The following is a 22,841-nucleotide window of genomic DNA, read 5'->3' as shown; positions in this document are numbered from 1 at the left end:
ATTTCTCCGTCCACACGTAGCAAAAATATCCGGATTCGCTGCCGAATTCGCCGGATGCGTGTGGACGGAAGCCGTATCCGGAAAGAAAAAGTTGCGGATTCAAAAATATCCGGATACGTGTGGACGGGACCTCAAAAAGAATCCACCGCAAATTTCTTGGGTTTCTTGATCTGTCTTAAACTGGTCCATGCAGGGGACTCACGCTCTTGGAGTGACTTTTTTCGTCGCAGTAGAACTAAAAGCTAAATCGCGCTGAATACTGCAAATTTTGCAGGGATATTATTGTTAAGCTTTCTTATCAACTTAGTAAATAGTGAGCTGTTGAGGGATGAAAACAAGTCGAGAAAATGCTGGGGAAGGTACGCGGCCAGATTTTAAAGTCATTTCAGTTTTTTTTTTACTTTGTAAACTAAATCAGCTCTGTACTAGACTCACAGCGGTTGTGGCCACGCTATGATGACGATCAAATAGATCTACTGAGCAAGACTGCAAATAAGAATGAACAACGTTACGAAAAACATTGCGCTTTGCCTGTTGACTTAATCAGGGATGTGTTCTGCCATGGTGCACTTCCAGTAACCGATAGTGTTTGTGAAATACACACTACGCGGGAGGAATTTAAAATTGGAGGTTTAACCCTGAAAAGGCATCAAATGCTTTCCGTCCACACTAGGCCGGAGGAATTTAATTTAATTAATTTAAACGCAACTGAATCACCGGTGATTTTTTGTTTGACGAAACCTCGGGCAGGGAAATCACACGATTATGGCGACTACACTGTTTTCGAAAATCTCCGTTTTCAACCGGTCCAGACGAAACGCAAAGCCAGTGTTTTCAAATTCCTCCGGTTTGAAGTGCGTTTTCGAAAAGCTCACTTTTCGTGACAGATTAGTGTGGACGGTAGGCCTAACCGTAGAAATAAAGCTGCGTTTTCAAATTTCTTCGGCGTAGTGTGGACGCTGCTTAAACCTTAGCTTCAATGGACGACTGAATTTCATTTTGTCAAATTAAACTGAAAAACAAACAGCGGCAAACTAAAATAAACATGTTCAAGGGTAAGCTTTAACACAGTAGGATTTGAAATAGGATTGGAATTAGTTGGGATTTATCACACAGAACAGGAATATATGTACTGACTCAAAACTGAAAACCGCACACTTGCACTGAATGACTCACCGGACGTTGATTGAGAAGTGGGAGTAAAACAGTAAGGTAAGATTTAGAGGAGGAGAGAACGCAAAGGAAGCTATAAAGGAGAAATGAGACATCGAAAGATTACTCAGCAGTGAATAACTCATTTCTTGTGCCACGGGTTAAATCTAACGTTTGCCCATACTGGATGACATTTGAAGAGCTTTCAAAGTCATTTAAAAGTAGTCGCTTTTGCTGTTTTATTTTCAATCTACACTATCATTTTATTAAGACAAGGGCCTGGTGAGCTGTTTCTTGAATACGTTTTAAAAAGGGGTAGCTGATAACGTCGTTTTTCTGTCAACCGCAACAAGCCGACTACTCTGCGAGACAGCCAGAGATTCCCTTAAGTGAAGGGAATCTCTGTATCGCAGGGCACCAGCCGCGTGAAATTAGACTACAGCACTTTTTCGTACTTTATGAAAATGAACGAAGCGTCTCTCCCTCGGAAGCAACTTGCGTGAGTGTTCCTTTGGTGTTATATGAAGTTTTAATCTGGATATTCTTTGTTTGCGCGTGCCTCGCAGTATCCTTTGAAGGGATTTCACGACATTCCTGCTCTAAGCTTTCAGTATTAGGGAATAGTTTCGATTCGTGATAAAGCTAAAAAAGAAATCCGCTTCTCGCCTATTGACTATCAGTCGATCGAGTTTCGGTAAACAACTAATTGTTTACAAGAATTTCCAGTCTGAGTTGCTAATTAATTGAAAATCATGTGAATTTCACCTACAGTGCACCCTTAATTGGATGCCTTATCCAGTTCCTGTAAAGTTCATTTTTTTGGCCCAAGTGCAAGCAGTTTTGAATCATCTAGGTCAACAGATCTCCAAAAATGACCTGATTAAGAGCAATCCTTGCCTTGCATCGCTTTTGCGGTGTCTAGGCATCTCGGCAATATGGCTAGACTCAGCCATTATTCCAAGCACGCCCCCATGATAAATTTGCAATCGGTGTAATGAAGTGAATTATCCTTCTTCCTGTTGTCATGACCCGCGACGTCTGAAAACTATTTGCATTCTTTCCTTGGCGCCCCCGGATTTGATTATTTTGGGCTCAATCAGAATTCACGCTTTCCATTTCTCATCTTAAAATAAGAACTTCCAACGTCGTGTTTTTGAACAATCGACTTCGTTCAGTACACGTCCTGATGTTTTCCGACTCGTTCAGTCACGGCTCGGAAAATGAGCGTTCGTGTGCATGATACATGCAGTTTGACTAACGTTACGCAACAGTCGAAAGAAAAGGATTTGTATTGGGAAACGGTTCTATTTTTAAGCCTAAAAAATGTGCGGGTATAAATTCAAATAAACCTGCCTCGCTTGAAGTGTATGTTTCCTTGTTTCCTCGTGAGGTTTTAGGCCGACTTTTGACTTTTATGAAGAATTAATGATCATGAAATCGACCTGGAAACCTCACGAGAAACAAGGAAACACACACCTGAAGCGAGTTGAGTTTATTTTTAGTCATAACTCAGTGTTCATAGTTTCTTTAGGCTGAAGAATAGAACTGTTTTTCTCATACAAATCCTTTTCTTTCGACTGTTACTTAATTTCATTACAACGGTATGTACAGGGACGCTCATTTTCCGGTCGGGAGAGCGAGATTTAGGTATTTCTCTTATGAAAATATAACCCGTACTACAGTATGCAATTATTGGTGATTTGCGGCATCAGTCGTTAAATTTAATTTATTGTCCATCAGTTGCCATTTGTTCTCAAGTTGGCGACCTAAAGTGTTTGTTTTATGATCAAAATGAAAGAGGCTTCTGAAAACAAAAATCAAAAAGACAGCTTGCTTACAATGATTGATCAGTTCAACAATGGGACTCACATCGGAATACTGAGGTCAAACCATTGCAGCTAACCGCACTATTTTAAGGAAACTTACAATAGAACACTTCCTAATGGAATAAAAGGCTCTTGAAACTCTTAATCAGTATATAGTCCATATTTCATGCAATACCAAAAATAGCTGACTGGTTTTAAGGGGGACATCATTCATATAAAATGCAATGTCTATTACCCTCTAGTCTGGTGTCTGAACGGTATTTGACTACTTGCTCGCACGTACGCGTGGTTTCAGTTCTTACAGCCACATGCTTATCTTTACATTCGTACACACGATGCACAGAAAATATCGATTTTTCGCAATCTTCATCCAGTGTCATTGCATGCAGGTATGCAATCGGTAACAAGAGAAAGTAAGGGTCAATTGCTTGTTAAATTGCTTAGAACGGATTCTTTCAGAAATAGCTATAGAAGTGTTTATCCAGGCGGAGTGGAAAGTTTTGTTCTCTTCGAATGGGTCCGCTTCCTTTGTCTTTTCAGGACCCCCCAAATCAAGGACGTTCTATTTTCAGCGTGCTTGTTTCTCGCGCGCGATGTTTCCCAGCTTCTAAGCCCTTAAAAGAAACAATTCGCAGACTAAATGGTATTAAAGTAGCGTGCAAAAATGTCGCTTTTAATCTAGATTAATTTCCCAGTGACGTCATAAGCCCATTTACACGATTTAACAAACTTGAAGTTAATAAAGATGCCTAAATGGGTAGATTAAAGTATTTATTCTTTTAGGAATGCTTCGCATTTTAGGAAGCACAACCGGAAATTTCACGTCTACTTTAGCTAGAGTATAAAAGTCGCTATTTTTGCTATCCCGTTTGAAGAATCAATCCAGGAAGCGAAAAAAGGAGGCCGCTTATTTCCCGCCATTTAGGATTCGACGAACTGCGAGGAGGAACGAGGGACCCCTTGTCGTTCGCGCCAATTTAAATGCTATATTAAATCATCCAATGTATTGATATCTGGGCCCTTTGAACACTTCCGAATACCTGCACTGCTCGGGAGTTGAAGACAGCGACTTTTCCTGTTGTACTTCAGATTTTGATCTCGACAGATGGCGGACAGCGCCGGAAAGGTTAGGTTGCTTAGTATCGTTGCTTCGTTTACATTGCAGTCGACCTGACTCGCCAATTTCGGAGGCGGCTTCGTAAAGAGTCAGTTACAAACGTTTCATAATCGCGCGGCACACGGCCATGGGCAAGGTCAAATACATCAAATATAGTTGAGTTGTCTAATAACTTTGCACTTCAAACGAAGCGAACCTACAAGGGTTTATCAAAGGTAAACGCCGTCACTTCATATTAGCCGATCACGAAATGGAGTTTTGCCAGGCCAGGGCATCATAACGGTGGTGGACCTGCTTACTTATTAACGTCAGGAAGTGTAAAATGCCGGTAATCACAGCATGGGAATCAAACAATTGCTTTATTAATTGCTTTGTCCATTAGTCAGTTTAAAAGCCCATCCGAGCTCATCTCAGCCGTCGCGAAAATAATAAACAGTTCTTTAGGCTTACTCTAAATAAGGAGTGGTCAACACTTGACCAATATAAATATATATAGCTCAGGCCCTTTATTAAACGGCACGTACTCTGCTATCATATAGGTTAAGACCAGGCCAGCACAAAGTGCAAGACAGACAACATTGGTTGTTAATTTATCAAACAAGATGCATCTGAGAACTCTGGTTGTGTTTTGCCTCGGCGTCGCTGGCACACTTGCCAGCCGAACCTGTGAGCCGATCAGGATTCCACTTTGTCAAAAGCACTTGCCCTACAACATGACGATGTTTCCAAATGCCCTCGAGCAGCTCTCCCAGCAGTATGCCCGACAAAAGATCGACCTTTTTCGTGCAATCGTCGCTATTAACTGCTCGAAAGAGGCTGGCTTCTTCCTTTGCTCTTATCATTTGCCAATTTGCGCTCCTGAGTTTAAATCCAAGCCAATCCGACCTTGCAGGTCGGTTTGTGAAAAAGTCATGGCGGATTGCTTAGCCACCATTCGCAGATACAAGCGCAAGTGGCCGGAAGACGTCGTTTGCAAAGACCTGCCTTCTTACGAAAGCGACGTCTGCGTAACACCTGCCTCTTTCGTCAAATCTGGTGAGCCAAATAGAGCTTTTATGTTTTATTTTGTTTGCCTGTAGTTGTAAGAATTAGTTACTAAAACCGTTTCGCAGAGATTCTTTAGATAAACTAAGCGTTTTTTTCAAGTAGATAAGTCATTCCCATAACATCACGTTTCCTTGGGATTTGCGATAGCTAATGACCTTTAGCAGCTTTAAACTAGATTCGTGTCTAGGACGATTTTATACGATTTTTTTATTTCAGCATTCAGTCCATCAGAGCTGATCTCGTTAAGAAATACTATCGGTTTGCTTTTACCTAATCAATAATAATAATAAAAAATTCGCATTTGTCGGTAGCGTGCTAACAGGCACTTAGGTGCAAAGCGGGGGTGCAAGCTAATTCTAAATTGTGACTTTTAACCTCTCATTCGGTAACAGCTATCTTAAAAACTATCTTTCTCGGCTTGTGGGATGTTCAACTGATTTCAAGTCATTACGGAATTGGCAAGCGTTTTAAGATTGTATGGAACTACGAATGAAAGACGCGCCCGCCTAGATATTTAGCGTTGAATTTTTTCTGCACCGCCGAGAGAAGTAATTCTCTTGGGTGTATTTTTTAACTCGATTTAGCGGATAACCAAAAACCTCAATCAATTGGAATCATATACAGTACTTAATCCTGTGTAAAGAGACCAAACTTTCCAATTAGATGACAGGAAATTAAACTCTCCCTTTCCTTAAATTAACTAAAGTGCGAATGAATTTTGCGGTTGTAACCCATTTGTTGTGGATTGCAGTTGATTCACTAAGAGCTGCCAGCTTATTTTTAATCTCAGATTGAATCCGTTTTTCGACATCTGAACTGCGTCCATAAATTGCGTTCACTGTTTGTTAGAATTATCAGTACAGTAGAAACGTTTTGCACATACATGGCCTGGATGTTTCTTGTGTTGTTTTTTCCATACTTTTTGCAGTCTTGTCATATCAAATATTGCAGAAATGCATATATGTTGTTTGCCAATCTAAGCATCAAAGCTTATTGCTTCAGAGGTAACATCTTTTGTGCTTGAGTTTCAAAACAGTTTCTTTAAAAGTCCACAAAAGGAAAGGTTAAAGTTAAGGGCTTTCCTGAATATATTTATATATAGAGTCAGCTTGTCAGAATACGGAACTCTGCAGCGCTTTTGTTTCATAAGCTATTGTCGTCAAAGGTAAACAAGATGGCTGTCCAGTTGAAATTGATTTGTGTATAAACGCTAAAATGAATTAAAGCAGAAGTTGAGTTGTCATTGTCGAAGTTGGCGGTAAGATGTACCATTTAGAACAATGAGCTGTATTCCATTAAAAGTCTTTGAGCGGAAGTCACTTTTAAGGAAATTAGATTGGAATGTTGCTGGCAGTTACAGCTAAGTTTAGAAACTAAGCAAAAGCATGTTAAGCACGGAAAATCTATTTCTCGGCGTTTTATGTGGTTCCTGTCAGCCGTGTTCAACAATTAAATGACTACATCTCACCGACAAAATGGCGCCTAAAGATTTTAAAACTCTTACTTGGACCTGAGCGAACTGTAAACTCAGGTGGTTCGTCCAATTCTTCATGTCGTCAAATGTTGACAGGAATTCAATTTTTTTTTCTAATTTACCTTTTAGTACCTCCGAAACTAATGTAGGTTGTTGAATCCGTGAGAATTACATCGTGACTCGGGTGGATTCCACAAGTGTTTCGGTGGACAAATGGGTTTTTTTTTAATTCAGTCTCCGCCTCCAAAACTTCTGGCCAACATCCTGCTCAGGTATCAAATGTTAGTGGTAGGCTCAGAGTCGGTGACCTTCTCTCTTCATGCACAAGACACGCAATTATTTAGAACCCAGAAAAAACTGATGAATGTCTCAGCGAAGCATCGATAACAATCGCTTTCATTTTGCCGCCAAGTTTTGTCATGCAGTTGATTTCGGCCCCCTTGAGTTTCGCCTTTGACATGATATTGAAAATGAGTTTAATCAGCTGGAGAAAGTAGAGGCCACTTAGTGTAAAATTTAAAATATTGCCTTGAACTTATCTGGACTGTCACTATTAAAACCCCCTGTATACATTCCCAACATTTTTGTGACAATTTATTTACTCTCTTTTAAATGAGCTTTTGTGACCCTCAATTGCTGGAGTTTCGCAAAAGAAAATTCATTCTAGTTGGAACTGAGCAAAATAATAATGCCCAATTTCTTAGTAACTACTCCCTCATTTCTTAAAAAAAATCAACAACAATAATGTTTAATATAGGAATATTCATTAAGGCATTAATTTGCATCGCTTAATTTGTCACGAGATTTATCACACCCACACGGCGTTTGTGTTTGTTTTCATCTTGTTACCCGCATGCCAGTTTCTTAGCCCGGCATAAGATACTTGCACTTTCTTTAGCAGGTCTCAGTGTAGACTGTTAGCTAGCTTTTCTTGCTGAAGTCAAGATGCAAATTGATCAGTATAAATTAAACACATTGAACGAAGCACGCATTGAACACGGATTGCGTGTGCGAGATTAGGGTTATGAAAACGAGCAGGTGATACTATTTTATTGATATGTTAATAGCAACCCCCTTTGCCTAATATTTGCCAAAGTTCTCGAGATTGATATAAAGTATTTGTAAATGTATTTGTTTGTCACTTTTGATCTAAACTTCAGGCCAAAGACGCACTATGAGATGTTGCTTATTTGTTCTGCGTTTCGTCAGGTTTGATTCTACTGAAAAGTCAGTTACAGAATCTAAGTTCTCTTATCTTTTCTTATTTTGCAGTGTCAACCTGCCATTGTACCAAACCTCGCCTGAACTTCCAGTGGTATCAAAGGAACGCTTACAATTTCGGTAAGTTTGTGATTTTGTCATCTCCATCTGATATAGTACTATTTTTCTCACACTTATGTACGCAGTAACCGAAGTAGCGCTTTGAATTACCACAAGTTGATCGAGATTTCTCCAAAAGTTGTTTGAACTAGTACTTTCTACAAAAAGTATTTTTTGAAATTTCTCCCAAAGTTGCTCAAAAAAATCCATAGGGCCGCTTCTTTGTACGAACGTTTCTGTTTGCTGTCTGATGCAATTTTATTACAACAGGAATTCCGTAAAAGAGTAAAGTATATGAGCAGGTAACGTTGCCTATCTCTGAGAAAAGTCGTGTTATATCCAGTTAGTATACGTAGTAAAAATAATGGTATCGATTTGAAGATTTTGACGGTTGTAATGCCTTCTTCTTAACTGAGCCGAGAGTTGTGGATACTTCTGTACTGATTTCGAAAATCTTCCAAAAAGTTCGGAAATGTTTGTATAGCCTTGGGAAACTTTCGGAGAAACTTCTGAAAATATTCAGAATGTGGTAAGATCAAGTGACAAGTTGCTCAGAATACAAAACGTTGCTCGCAGAGATAATCATTGCTTGAAATATAGCTTAATATGAAAAGTTGCCAAACTGACGCCGGGCGACTTTTGGAAAGCCCAAGTAACAAGTTTCGCAGTATATCTTGGAATCATCTTTTCGAAACACTCGTTTTTCACAATTTTTATTAATGTGAATGAATACATTTATAATTATCATTATTACTGTGCATTTTTTTTTTATGTTTTCTTAAACTTTTAGCTAGATATACGAACCCACGAGCAAACCTGTTGCTTCGAACAAAATCATGTTTAAATAAAGGATTGTTGTTGTTGTTGTTGGACATCGTGGAAGTGAAGCTGAGAAGCTTGCAGGTCGTCTTCCCACGACATTTCTCGTTCTCTTAAACTTCCATTGTTTCTATTACCCGGCAGACACACAGAAAATGTAGTACAGATAAAACAGCAATCGGAGTCGAATCCCCGCTCAACGTTCCCGAATTCCGCTGCAACCTTTAACTTTGATGTTGTTTGAACGTCAAGTGGACAAGGTTACAGCGAATTGAGCACGAGCCACTTTGTCAAAGTTACTATATAAGTGTGAAGATAAAAAGTTAACTGCAAGCTTATTTTTAGCTTTTCTCATTTCGTATGCAGTGCTTAAAGTGCGCATCACCTCATCCGTCACGCAAGGACGTGAACGTGTGTTTAGAGGAAGAATACAACGCGTCCTGGAAAAAGGTTTCATCGATTTGAAGAAGGGCGACACCATATCTCTGCACAGTAATACCACGTGTAATTGTCCACAGGTTAACCAGTTGGACATGGATTACTTGGTGGCTGGTCACGAGAGCGTGAGGCAGAGTAGACTCTACCTGTTCTCTACCAATGGTGTGGTGGAGGCCTGGGAACGAGCGTGGGTTGGTAAATTTAGAAAATGGGAAAAGCGGTTAGAGGCGAGGCGTCTTGGAAGGAATAATAACAGAAAAAGTAGAAAGCGACGAAGAAAAGGTGCCGTACATGTTTTTACACTTTCGCCTTAATTCTTGGAACTTTCACTTCTACAAATGCCGACTGTCAAATGCTCTATTACTCGACTGATTGGAATGGTCTGCCAAATTTCCAAAACTTCAATCAATCTGATTGCTGCCTTCCGGACGTTCCCGAGTTCTAAAATAACCTGAGTATGGAGCTTAGCCAAGTTCAAAAATAGATCAACTGCTGTGAACCATCCTATAGGAAGATAACACGGCAACTGACAATTTCAGGGTTGTAGCTGTAAAAAAATTATAACTGAGGCAATGTCCATGAAACAATTACGACTGAGACAAAGTCCATGGTTTAATTCTCTTCCTACAGGTATCTAGCAGCTTTTTGACTTTCCCCCTTCATGAAAGAAACTACAGAAACGAAAAAATGACTGAGCCAAGTGCTTCGGTTTGCCTCAGACTGGCTACGGTCCTGATTTTGAGCCCGATTTGCTTAAGTATGAAATAAGGTGTTAACAGTTGATGTCTTTAGTGACAAATGACAATGTATAGCTTTTTATCTAAGCCCGCACGTAACAGTTGCGGCGAGGGCGTTAATAAGATAAACCTAAGACAAGATCAGACTTCAAGCCCAAAGATATTAAGACAAAAAGCTCATCAATTCCAAGACCGGAGCAGACAAGACTCGTCGAATAACAGAACCGTCACAGATTTCATTCGGCGTCCAAAGCTAACACAAGTTGAATTTAGTTTATTCTGTAAACTACAATGGTACGTGGTTATTATTTTCACAGGCAAACTGATAGTCTTTTCTTTCTCGACAGTTCGGTTTTATTCGCCTGAGGGTGACCACTAATGAACGACGGTTGCTATGCCAACAAGTATCTTCGTAGAATTAGAAAGATCAAGCACATGAATTCCACCCGCGGTCCAAAACTTTTTTCGAGACACCGCTTCATTGGAATTCTCACGGATAAGAAGATTAGTTAAGAAAAAAATCACCTTGGATACGCCAAAATCAAGATAGAGGAAAGAAAACTCATGACTGCATTGAAGAAATCCAAGACAGTCACGAATTATGGGACAACATTGTAAGTGCGTCTTCCATGTAGCAAAGGGAACTTCTGCAAGGTTACTCTGTTAACTTTAAATAATCATTAATGTTCAAATAATATTAAGATTTATTTTTTCCGTCGTGCGTGAATATTGCAATAAAATAGTTATGTTTTGCCGACGATTACAGGTAATTAGATCGGGGAATTAAGCTACTTTGGTCTTTCCATGATTTCATAATCTGATCATAACGTCGGACAGTTTTGGTTGTTTCATCTCTCGTCGAATGAACGTAAAGTAGTTTCGTAGAACATTCAAACTAAAATTCAAATGAGAAAGAAACGGAAAATGCCGATTGTCAAAATAAGAACAAAATTCATATGTATGCAAATTGGCGCGTGTATTTAATTTGCTTGTGCCAAATAAATTAAGTTAAAAGATGCCCAATATACGTATATCTAACTTGGAAATCATGTACAATCAAGTTTTTACTTGAGCAGTTTCTAAATTGATCAATAAGTTATGTACATTAGAACATACATCCTCTTGTTCAAAGCTCTCAAAAGCAACAAGATATTTGCCAGCGAACATTAAAAGTCATTGGTGAAATTGCTAATTAACTTAATTTTATTGTTAATAGTATTGCTGTAATATCTAGGCAAATTGCCACCATCGATTTTTAGAGTGAAATAATAAAAAAAAGATATACAGTTATCGGTTGGTACCCTATGAGGACTCTGCGCATGCGCGTCGTATATATTTTCTCTAGTCCTCTCAATAAAGACCCGATGGATGGCTCCCTCTCATCATTCCCCCGTCTTTCAATTTCGTCGTAAAAAGGTGAGGATGAGAAAACGCTAATAAATAGTGAGCATCTATCAAAAATTTTCTTTTGTATATATAGTATGTCTAAGATTTTTATATCAATCGACATGGGAGTGTGAGCACTAGAAAACAAGAAAGTGGATTTCCTGGACCCTTGCAATTGAAAAACTTCCAAACTTTGCTATTAGTTTTCAAGTGGTGACTTAGCAAAAATACTGTTCAGAAATTTGTAAAGTTATTCTGTGTTTCCAAGAACAGTCACAGTTGCCAATCATTTGTCATTTTGTTTTCGAAACACAGTTTAGACTACTCACTAAGGAACAGGGAAATCAGTTTTCTTTTCGTTAAAATATGGATTGCTTATCATATAGCGAAATAAAATCGGTATTAAAAATCTATAATCGTAGTTTTGTACTTATATTTTAATCATGGGCAAAGAGTGGTTTGAATAAAAACACATTCACACATCATTATTGTTAAAGCTTTAATGTGTAAAAACATGAGTGCACTAGTCCATAATTAAACTTTCGAATCTCTCGCGGGTTTGTTTTGCTGCTAATGACTGGAAGTTGCATCCTGGCATTGATAACTTATATTGTCTTCTTCGGAGTAAACTGGACAGTTTTTGTTAAATTAAGGAGAAATTACAGAATAACGCTGTTATAGTAACAACAGCCAAGCCATGGTCAGCGTAATGGGAGCGGAAAGAAGCGGCAGGTTAAACGAGCACAAATCGGCTTCTCGGTTTATTAATCGGCAAATCCAGCAGATATCTCTTATGGTCACGGACTCAAACCATATACATTTTCTTGTAATAATAGTTAAGTCTTTTTGAGGGTATGATTTTGATCCCGTCTAGGTTTTTATTCTTTTTAATTCGTTTTAATTCTCCTCAACGACGTTGGTTCTACCACAGAGGTTTTTGTAAAATCGCATTGAAGAACGATTTGAAATTGACTTCTTTTCACATCTCAGTCCTGGACAGAACTAGACTGTTTGCCGTTAACCGCCTTGAAGTAGGATTGTCATAATTAACCTCAAGAAAAAGGGAAAAAATATCAAAGGTTATTCCAGTCCCTGACCCTTCCCTTCCCAGCGATATATCGGAGAGCGCGGGTAAGGAAGAGTTCAAGGACTGGATATATGCAACATTTTGTGCCTTGAACCTATTGATTTGGCGCCAAATATGGGTCGCCCGCGCTCGGCAACTCGCTCTTCGATCGCTGTCGCCAGGTAGGATAATGGTTGTGTCATTTTGAACAAAATATATTGTCCTCGTCCAATTAAACCCGGATGTCTCGAGTTAAGCATTAGAAGAAACCAGAGCAACTTAGAATTGTCTTTAGTTATTGGTAGCTGCGAAGCAAAAGACTGTTATCGTGTCATTTCGGTAGCACAACTCAGTTTTGACTGCCACTCGTACTGCGGGCACAGCTACCGCAAGCTAATCCGTCCACGCATATCCCGCTGGAGTTTCCCGTTAAAGTAAATAATCCACTCCAGGAGAAGATCTGCGCAGTTTTTTTAATTACTGTATTTCCTGCTTTATTTATTATTATCATTTTAGCTAGTTATGGTTATAGTCTATGGTTAATGGTTATAGTTTATACACTGGTTATACTTTATCTGACCTTCATCATCTTTTTAATTCTCTTATAATGTCACCCTTTACCTGGGGCGGATCCAGGATATTTCCTAGGAGGGGCTGCGCATGGACCACTGAGGAATGGCGTAACTGACGAGGTAAACAAATTTTAAAAGGGAATACGAAGAAGGCTTCATCTGGGGGCGGGGGGGGGATGCGCACCCCCTGCACCCTCCCCTAGATCCATCCCTGTTCGTTAGAAAGGGATTTGAAGCTGTGGAATAGTCTTGCAGACACTCCCTCGCATCTCTTGCAGGATCTTCTCCCACCACGTAAGAACAAGACCCTGCGCGATAGGATGCATCCTTACCAGGTCTCGTGGGTTAAAACAGAAAGGTTTAAGAAGTGCTTTGTAAGTAGATGTCTCTGATTTCACAGACTGTACTGGATCAGATGTCTCTGATTTCAAACAGATTGTATTGTTCGTTTTTATTATTGGGACAGTTTTTAACCCTATGATTACCTTGCAAGTTTCAACGTCTGTTTAAAACTATGAACAAAGACCTTTATTAATCATTTAGTATTTATTTGTTTGAATTAAAACTGTACTTAAAAATAGATGGGGAGAGGGGAGGGAGGAGGGGAGGTGTGAGGGTTAGACAGCCCCTCCCCACGCGTGTTCCCCGTGGAGGGTCTCACGAGGAAGTAGATGTCACGTGACAACACGTTGAGTTAATGATACTGCTAGAATATAGAGCGTTTTCACGCACTTGACCAGTAGCCATCGAAGTTTATTAAAACAAAAGAAAGTGCTTACATAAGAAAAGAGTTCAACACCCACAGGATTGGTTTAGGACAACAACATGGCCGCAGTTTCATTGTTTTGGAACACCAATAAGGTTGCCCTGACGTCATGTGAAAACGCTCTACATGCAGTATCATACTTTGTGTATTGTGGGTCAAATTTTTGGATGTTAACACAGTGATTTCACGTGCATTCACAAGCATTTCATTTCACAGGCAGTAGATGAAAAGAAGTCGGAATCATTTGAAATCGAAGACCCAAAACAAAGGCAAAGGAATGTGTAAAAAATATTGAAAAGGCGTTTTTTGGTTGCGTTCCAATCTCATAAAGTATATTTCATAACCAAGTACGACTTATTTTTTCTCAGATGTTATTTTCATGACGTATTTTTATCCAATTGATCACCGGCGACCAATTGGATAAAAATATCTCACGACAATAATATCCGAGGAAAAAAGAGTCGTGCTCGGTTATAAAACGTATTTTATGAGATTAGAACCCAACTGACAAACGTCTTTTCAATTTTTATCAATTAAAATTGTAAATTGTATTCTATCCTAAAGCTTGCAACCTACCACTGATTTATACTTCATTGAGAAAAAAGTGAAGATCTTTTGTACTTAACCAGAGATCAAATATTCGATGAATATGAAATATTAAAAATGTTTCCCAATAATGATGAAAATAATAAAAATGAATAAATCCGGTCAAGTGAACGACACAGTAAGAAGTATTAACTTTAATGCGGTGTCAGGCTGGCCTAATGCCGTCGGTAAAAACTTCTAATTTTCAAGATACTTTTATGTTTTTTAAAGCCGAACTTAAATTAGCATATGCTGAAGTTTAAACGGCTTTCTTGAGAGACTAGCATTTTCAAGCGAATTGTAAGTACGTTTTGCTTTAAGTTAATTACTAAAAATATGCCTTTAGCCAGCTTACGTCAATTTTACGCACGCTAGCGGAAATTTAAAATGTCAGCTTTACAGCATAATAAAGTTGGATACCATCTTTAAAGAGATTTAAGCCATTTTTAATTTTCTACAAATCTGTATTTTTATGCTGTGAGAAACACGGAATAAAACTATACCACACGTATTTCCAATTTTTGAAATAAAGAAAAACACTAGGAAAGAACAAATTGACAGGTTAGAAAAACAATTGTGAATTTAGTCCATTTGATACATGCATGACACATGCATGAGGCAGAAGATGACGATCCATCGAAATGCATACTTATGTGAATTCCTGACCCGTACCTAACTGCAAATCTCTGTTTCCTAATTACGCATCTGCTGCGGTACATGGGCTCAGTTTTCTCTGTTTCGTTACTGCTTGAAGCGAATTCCGCTAATGAATGAATATGGTATAATTTTAGCCCGAAAAGGGCGAAATCATTTCACTTTATTCCATATCACCATCACCCCTCTGGTCTCATCTGTTCAAACTTAGGACGAATTTGTTGAATTGCGCGGGTGTATTAACGTTTTCTGAAAAATTAACGAGTTAACTTAGTCATGGATAACTTTTCCTGTTTAGATTTCGTATCCCCTAACTCAAACTGAGAATAATCTCAAGAAACGTCTTTAAGAATTTCACCAAATTAGTTTTAACTAATTAAAATTCTGCTCACTGGTACTAACGCGGATTTTCGAAAAGTAGATGTTTACGTTGGCAACTCTTTTCGTCGATTAGATGACACTAAATAACTGAGGAAAATAATACCCGCATGCAAGTCGTGACCTTTAAGGCTACACACGTATCGCTCGTGACAAGAGACATGCGGCATTCATGAGACATCATGAGTCCAAAATGAACGCATTCGTGGTATATTTGTTGCTGTGCGTTGCTCCATTCTACAGCGATGGAAATCCAGTTTCTTCAAATCAACATCAATGTGAAGAAATCCAGATCGGCCTGTGCAAATCCCTGCCATATAATCGCACTCGTTTGCCGAACAACTTTGAGCACGACACACAATCCTCCGTGAACCGCACGTTGTGGGATTTGGCGCAGCGGATAAACGAAGTTGTTTGCTCAGAAGATTTGCTCTTCTTTGTCTGCTCGCTGTATCTTCCCATATGTGTTGAGGACCAGGAAATCAAGAAAACCATAAACCCTTGCCGCTCAGTTTGTGAAAAAGTGAGGAGTGACTGCAAAGCAGCTGTGGAATCCATTACTGGAGAGAAGTTTCCTTTCAAGGCTTTTCCTGAGTTTGAGTGCGAAAAGCTTGAGGTTTACGACAAGGGCATCTGTCTGACTCCAAGAGCTTTCATGCATCCTACAAGTGAGTTCTGTTTACATGCTTCACTTTCAAGTAACTATCTGACCACTTGATCTAGCGATTTGCAGTTAACCCTTCAAGTGAATATTGCCTATAGTATTTTAACTTGTTTCTACTTAATTAAATGGGGAATAACACTATTCGTTAGGAACGTTAGCAATGCATCGCAAAGAACAATTCGATATGGTCCAGTTTATATGGATGAAAATAATTGTATTTAAGCAAACTCCTAATCAAATTGGCCCATCCAAAACAAGCAAAACGAATCTGTGTTGAAACAACATGATGTTTGCTTATTTAATCAGAAAAACCCTGAAATTTTTACAACTCTGCTTTCTTTAAATAATAGGAAAGTGAAAGAAAAGCCATTGCAATGTTTGTGACGACATATATACCTTTGGGTTATTGGCCAATTGCTGGATATTGTCCTCGTTCTTTTTCTTGGGGGAGGGGTGGGGGGTGGGGGTGCAGGGACCGAGACGGAGTCAAATTCCATAAACACGCAAAAAGGGACGACGCCAACATCCAGCTTGGTTTATAGAATACTCCTTTTACCTGGCATGAAAGAAGCCATTTTATTGCGGGGAAACAGCGAGTAATACTGAGCGAGCAATATAGCGCCATCTCGCCCGCTCGGGCCAATCACAGCGCAGGATTTGGATCATTCTGCCCGCTCACCCAGTGGGTTAAATCTCGAAACATTTTAGCTGTTTTACAACCTCGTGTTTTTTCGGTCTAACTTGTCTTTGTAAGCATGGAATTTACCATCAGAACATTCACCATTCGGTAAGAGTTCCTTCTCGGAATGGTTAGTCATTACATTGTTGTTTGATTGGGCTCAATTGAGGATCCGTGAGGATTAGATTAAATTGAACAATGAACCAAGCACAAAAAGCATTAATAACAAGCTACTTTAGAAATTCCTGCACGCGTATGTATCGTTAAAAGGTCGTGGTACTTAGATTTAAGCAAATATAGTTCAAGTGGAAACTGCCTTCTGAACGAACGTTGATCTACAGATTATGCAATATGTCAGTTAACGCAGAGTAAACTAAGTCCTGTTCAAAAAAAGATATAATTAGACTGCACGTAAAACCCTCGCGCTTGTTCCAGTGATCCTCTATCATATCGATACATTATTTCCTTCTAGGGCCTATCCTCTCAATTTAATATTCTAAGTATCAGATTTAGGCTCGAAAAACCTGAAGTAATTTCCTAGTTTTTAGAACATAAAATTTCCAAGGGCAACTATTAACCCATAGGCCCGAGACAAAATCATTGACGAAAGCAAATAATCAAAATGCTTATAGTCAGGTGCCTCCTTAGCCCGCAAACATATTGCGAGGGACAGTTACGCTGTATACGAACATAGGTTCGGTAATAATTGGTCGATTAACATTGCTGGAAAGCCTAGAAAGTATACATCAAGAATTTGTCGCATACTACCAGGACAATTAACACAAATTTGACTTGCTAAAACTTCAATTCAGCAGTACTGGCCAAAACTTGAAAAAAATGATGTCATAATGTTAGGATATCCATCACGGATTGGTAATGCAGTATATTGTTGTTTGTTTGGGTCAAGCTAAATCGGTTGGTTGTACTAAGACGCAAAGATTAATAATGACAAGCTACTTTAGAAATTCCTGCACGCGAATTCATCATTAAAAGGCTGTGGGACATATTTTTAAACAAAATATACCTAGCGTGTGAGTTATCCATGTTATCTTCTAGATAAACTTTATTTTACAGATTATGGACGCACGCGTGTGCATTATTAAAAGATTATGTCACTTAATTGTAAGCAAATATACCTGAAAGCAAATTAAAGGTTTTGTAATACAACCGACAGGCAAGTAAGAATTAGCGATAAGGGAGAAATGTCGTTCTTTCTTGTAACTAATTTTTACTTGCTTGTGAAATATACCCGACGTAGCTTTGGTCGTATGGGCGAACTTCGGTCCAGATTAGTACTAAATGAGATGCTGTAGAAATGGTGAACAATTAGGCTAGACTTAAAACCTCGCACTTGTTTCGTCGACCCTTCATCTGGTTCATCTAACAACGGCATAACCCACTCTGACCAACTGATCAGGTAAACTCGAACAACACGTCTGAAACAAAAACGTCTAACAACACTACTGGATAGACCGCACCAGGAGCTGGTCTTTTTACTAAAAGCAGTATGTTTCATGAAGCAATTTCACGATGTTCCTCAAACAAACAAATAGAATACTTTTTGCCGGTAGATCGGCCAGTAGGTTGAAACAAAACAAATTGACATCTCGGTCTCTATCGCCCTGGCAACTATCAGTGGATAGATACCTCGAGCTCGCCAGCTTAATGGTTAATAGTGTGCGTCTGTTTAGCCAACATATTGCGAGAGCCACTGCGTTACGCTAAATAGGTTCTGTAAATATCGTTAATGCTGCCGAAGGTGATACCCAATGCTGAAAGGACCAGAACGGGATATTAACAAAAATGCTACGTGTTATCAGGAATATTTAAACCTATTTAGTTCTTTTAATTTTATCGTGGTGTGGACCTCAGGAAGGGCCACTTTCACTGTGTCCCCCTCTTCCAATAATAATAAAACTTTTATTGTATGTAAAACCTATCAAAACGTGTCTACTTTAGTAATAATCACCTGCCAATCATGAGGTCAGAGAACACCATAATGACGTCACACGTGTCAACATTTTCCGCTATCTAGGATTCCCCGTCTTGGATGTCAAGACTTTTTCAAATAGGTCGGAGCTCCTCCAAAATTGAGTGAAAAGAATCCGGAAAATGTAAAGATAGAAAAATGTATGTCTACAAAATTAGTAACTGAAAATATCCACAAAATTTATGTAAAAACACCCTTTGAAAACGTGACAAAACAAAGTATCCTCTGACAATTGTTAGGAAAATCACAAAAATTGACCACTGTTGTTTGAATGGTGTTTTTATTTTTAAAGAAAGGATTGAAATCACGGTGGCCACTTTAAGCTTTCTCCCATCCCCCCTCCCTCCCCTGCTAAGGCCAAATAAGATTAACGGAAAAGCAGCTTGCTGAAGCCTTGGAAAGTTTTCTGTTTTATAAAACTACATGAATAACGATATATCTGGTAACGCCTTTTATTATTACTTTACTATCAACCAGGGCCGGATCCTACAGCAACCACCAACGGTGAGTAGTGATCTTCCTAATGACTTTTAATTAATTTTCTCCTCCCATTATACGTGTTATATGAGCACATTTAACTATAGACAAATCAGTGCAAATGTAATATAATGGACAAATTAAAAAAGTTACATTGAGGTTTATTGATTGTACCTTTACCAAATGAATAATTAGTTTGGTATATGTAATTGTTTTTTTTTTTCTTGTAAACAAAAGACTTAGCGTTAATTTATTTTTCTGCAGCTGAGCGGAATATAAACAAAGAAGATTTCTTAAAGGCCAATTTTCACTTTGGTAAGTTCTTATTTGTTTGACCCAATCATACTAGAACCTAAAAGGGTGTTCAATAATTCAAGAAGTTATTTAACGCTTTGAATTCAAAACCAGAAAACGTATAATATCAGGAACTTCTGGGGACAAAAACTAGAGACAAGAGAAATGTCCTGGAGAACGTAATTAAAACTCGTTTGAAAGAGGCAGATCACTGAATGGAGCTTCTCGCTACTTTTTCAAACACCTATTTAGATTAATTCTCATATATAACCTCTTGGGTGGTTAGCCAGTTTTAAAATGAGTGTCAAGGCGTACTCTTTAGTCAGCGAGGTTTTGACACTTGAGATCGGGACGCACAATGCATGGAGTACGTTGCAGAAAACATGATTGGCAGCAGCAAAATCATGCCATTTAACGCGAGAGGACAAATGAAAGGAAAATAAATCACAGCATGTACTCAAAATATTGCGGTGTTGCAATGCCCCCTCTTATGAAAGGAGTACAATGTTTAACCAGCAAGGATAAACTAACAACCAATTTTAGAATTCTGGCTTACACGCGCATTGTCCAGAAGATGGAAAAATAAAGGCATGTATACAATATACCATAATCTCTTTTATTATATAGACACGAGTGTTTTACTGGAAAATACACCACTCGTAAAACTCCGGTAATCTTCGGAAATCTTCGGTAATCTTCGCAAATTTTCGGAAATGTTCGGCAACGTTCGGTGACCTTCGGACAAGTTTTGGAGAATCTTCGGAAATCTTCGGAAAGTGGTCGGAAATCTTCGGAAAATCGTCAGAAACGCCGTCATCAGTATGTCTATATAATAAAAAGAACATTACACGTCAGCTCGAAGATATGGATTTTATGTTCTCGTGGCAAAAACAGTGTCTCACGAGTGAGCGCAGCGAATGAGTGAGATATTACTCTTGAAGTCGAACATAAAATTCATATCTTCTCGCCACCGTGTAATATCCTCTATGAATATGCACAATATCAAAACTTCCAGCAAAACTTGTTTTACCAGTGCAGGTCTCCTAAACTTGCATGTGTAGAAGTGTCTAAGTCATGGGGGAATAAACTGCAATGTTGATTAATATACTTATTACACGGTCCATCTTAATTTATTCTAGCGATAAAAGGCAGAATTGCGTCCATGAATCAAACTTCCAGTGGTTATGCTTTATGGTTCAATGTATCTCGAGTCATCTTTAAGAATGGCTACTCGTTTCGGTCACACGGGGCGCAGATCTGGTCACAAGGTCAGTGTACTTCTGACAACGCAAGCACATACACGTGCTTCGAGGTAGGCAAGGAATATGTCATTCTTGGACATAAACATCCTTCAAAGGGATTGAAAGTAGGATGGGCCTTGACGCTACCACAAGACAAACATCTCATGGATAAATTAAAAACATGGAAAGCTGATCTGACCAGGAAGAACTCCAAGGAGTAAAGGTGCGATCCAACTTCCTGTCACGGTTTTTGTAGATCTTAATGTCTAATATTTGCTGGAGTGGAAGTGAACTACAGTGAAGATCGCTGTACCGTTGCTTCTTTTCAAAGGTTTTTGTTACTCTTTGACTTCTTTTTGGCAATATTCTGATGGCTTCCGAGAATCTGAAGATCCGTGGGGGGAAATTAAAGATTGCAACTGTCAGAACTTGACAACTTGATATGAAGCTTGACGACTCAACTGCTCTCAACTTAACCACTTAAGTTATAGCCACTGAAGCTAGAGCCATAAGGAAGTTGCCAGAAAGGGTTGTTGAAACTTCACTTGTCTGCTAAATTTGAGGCGATTTCTCAGTTATCACTTAAAATTTCAGCCTGCTGCTTCTCAGCTCTCAGTAAATTCCGCAGATCTCAGACCTCAGCCATGAGATAAAAAAGCACGCCATGTCTCAACCGACCGTGTGCCACAATTTTGACTAATTGTCAGCTATCAGTTAGAGCCCATCGAAACCCTGGTAAAGAGTCACCACTTATTGATTGAATTAATACGTCTGATAAGAATAGTTTCACTGCATGCACCATTTTTCCTGTGATAGACGTTACATGGATAAAGGTCTTATCTATACAGTCATATCAACATTGCAATCTTCTTTATTTTTCTCAATTTGTCGATCACCATCTGCTGTAGTTCTTTTTGGAAAGTTCCATCTATCAAAAAAAAAAAAAAAAAAAAAAAAAAAAAAACAGTGCAAATTGCAATCACTGCAGATCCCACGAAGTATTTCTTGTAAGCGAGGGATGGCCTTTATGGGGCGAAGATAAATGAGTCAGTACTTGCATACAATAAATACTTGCTTGACTTCTAGTGAGCATTGGTAATGGCTTCCCGAGCCATAAATCTGTAAATCAGTGCCCAATTTTGTTCTTAGGGCCTGTAGGTGTACACAAAGGTATGTCCTTTGTAAATTTAAATATACGACAGAAGCAGGACTTTGCAGTTGCAAATAAAACTACATTTTTGCTATCATCTTATTATTTGGTTGTTGTTAACACTTCTGCCATAATTTCCTTTGCAGGGCACGAAAGGCAGAACGGTCAGTTAAACTCGATGTGCATTGCAGATGGACATTTTTGATTCTTGAATTAATAAGGTAGACCACGATGTAATATCATCAGAATTATTCTAACAATCTCTTTGTACGAACCCCTCAACTTTGCCAGACATTAAGGCGGGGATTAAGCTAAAAACACACCATTTTTCCAAACTGTTCTCGTGGTAAGATTTAATTCCAAACCATGGCAAAGTAGACATTTTTATAAAGCTTAAAGACCAAAGATTATGAAAAAAATAGTTTTGTACCCTAGAACTGGATTGTAACCAGAAACCGGCTGATTAAATCTGCTACTTACTCGGGAATGCGAGGGCTTACTTGAGAAATGATAACTCCTACAAGAACTGACCACAATGAATAATTTTTACATTTTTTAAAAGAAAACGAATAGCTTACTGTTTTAAGCACAGAGATTTTTGAAAAGTTAAAAACATATGCAATGGTGACCAATTAAATCTGATACAGGAAATACAGCATAAGTTTCAATGCATAACTACGACAAAATGCACTGGATGGAAAAGTTGTATGCGTAAAACACAAAAATTACTTAGAACAACAAATCCTGAAAATTTCAGCTCAATTAGACAAATCCTTCTCAAAATATCTTTCCTCAAAGGCAAAAATGACTTGTTTTGAGAAAACGAGCCTTGAACTTAAAAGTAACAGAAACTCTCAAAATAAAACTTCAATACCTTAAGATTCAAATTCCGGTAACAACAAAACGGGTTATTTTTTACAGAATTTTAGGTTAACCCCCGCCTTACTAAGTAATAATAATAATAATAATAACAATAACAATAACAATAACAATAACGATAACGATAACG

General features: G+C 38.6%; 2 protein-coding genes across 3 annotated transcripts; both read left to right on the top strand.

Moving 5' to 3' along the window:
* Window positions 1-3,799: 3,799 nt before the first annotated feature.
* LOC145499864 (secreted frizzled-related protein 3-like) lies at window positions 3,800-13,124 on the top strand. Its single transcript, XM_081479392.1, has 5 exons — window positions 3,800-4,104; window positions 4,635-5,130; window positions 7,889-7,957; window positions 9,122-9,475; window positions 10,278-13,124. Exons 1-5 carry the CDS (start codon window positions 4,084-4,086, stop codon window positions 10,307-10,309), a joined length of 972 nt encoding a protein of 323 aa, XP_081335518.1. The 5' UTR covers window positions 3,800-4,083; the 3' UTR covers window positions 10,310-13,124.
* A 2,002-nt stretch (window positions 13,125-15,126) lies between these two features.
* On the top strand, window positions 15,127-22,833 carry LOC145499523 (secreted frizzled-related protein 3-like). Of its 2 annotated transcripts, XR_014050950.1 has the most exons (6): window positions 15,127-16,005; window positions 19,148-19,174; window positions 19,412-19,462; window positions 20,581-20,905; window positions 21,979-22,029; window positions 22,060-22,833. XR_014050950.1 is itself a non-coding variant. In XM_081479039.1 (5 exons), exons 1-4 carry the CDS (start codon window positions 15,510-15,512, stop codon window positions 20,901-20,903), a joined length of 897 nt encoding a protein of 298 aa, XP_081335165.1. In that variant the 5' UTR covers window positions 15,143-15,509; the 3' UTR covers window positions 20,904-20,905; window positions 21,979-22,833. The 2 variants fall into 2 exon arrangements, 1 of the variants encoding a protein (XP_081335165.1); XM_081479039.1 differs by having other exon boundaries at window positions 15,143-16,005; window positions 21,979-22,833.
* The last annotated feature ends 8 nt before the right edge of the window (window positions 22,834-22,841 follow it).

This window comes from Orbicella franksi, chromosome 10 (genome assembly GCF_964199315.1).
Source record: "Orbicella franksi chromosome 10, jaOrbFran1.1, whole genome shotgun sequence".
Lineage (NCBI taxonomy): Eukaryota > Metazoa > Cnidaria > Anthozoa > Scleractinia > Merulinidae > Orbicella > Orbicella franksi.
This window is presented reverse-complemented; position numbering and strand designations above follow the sequence as displayed.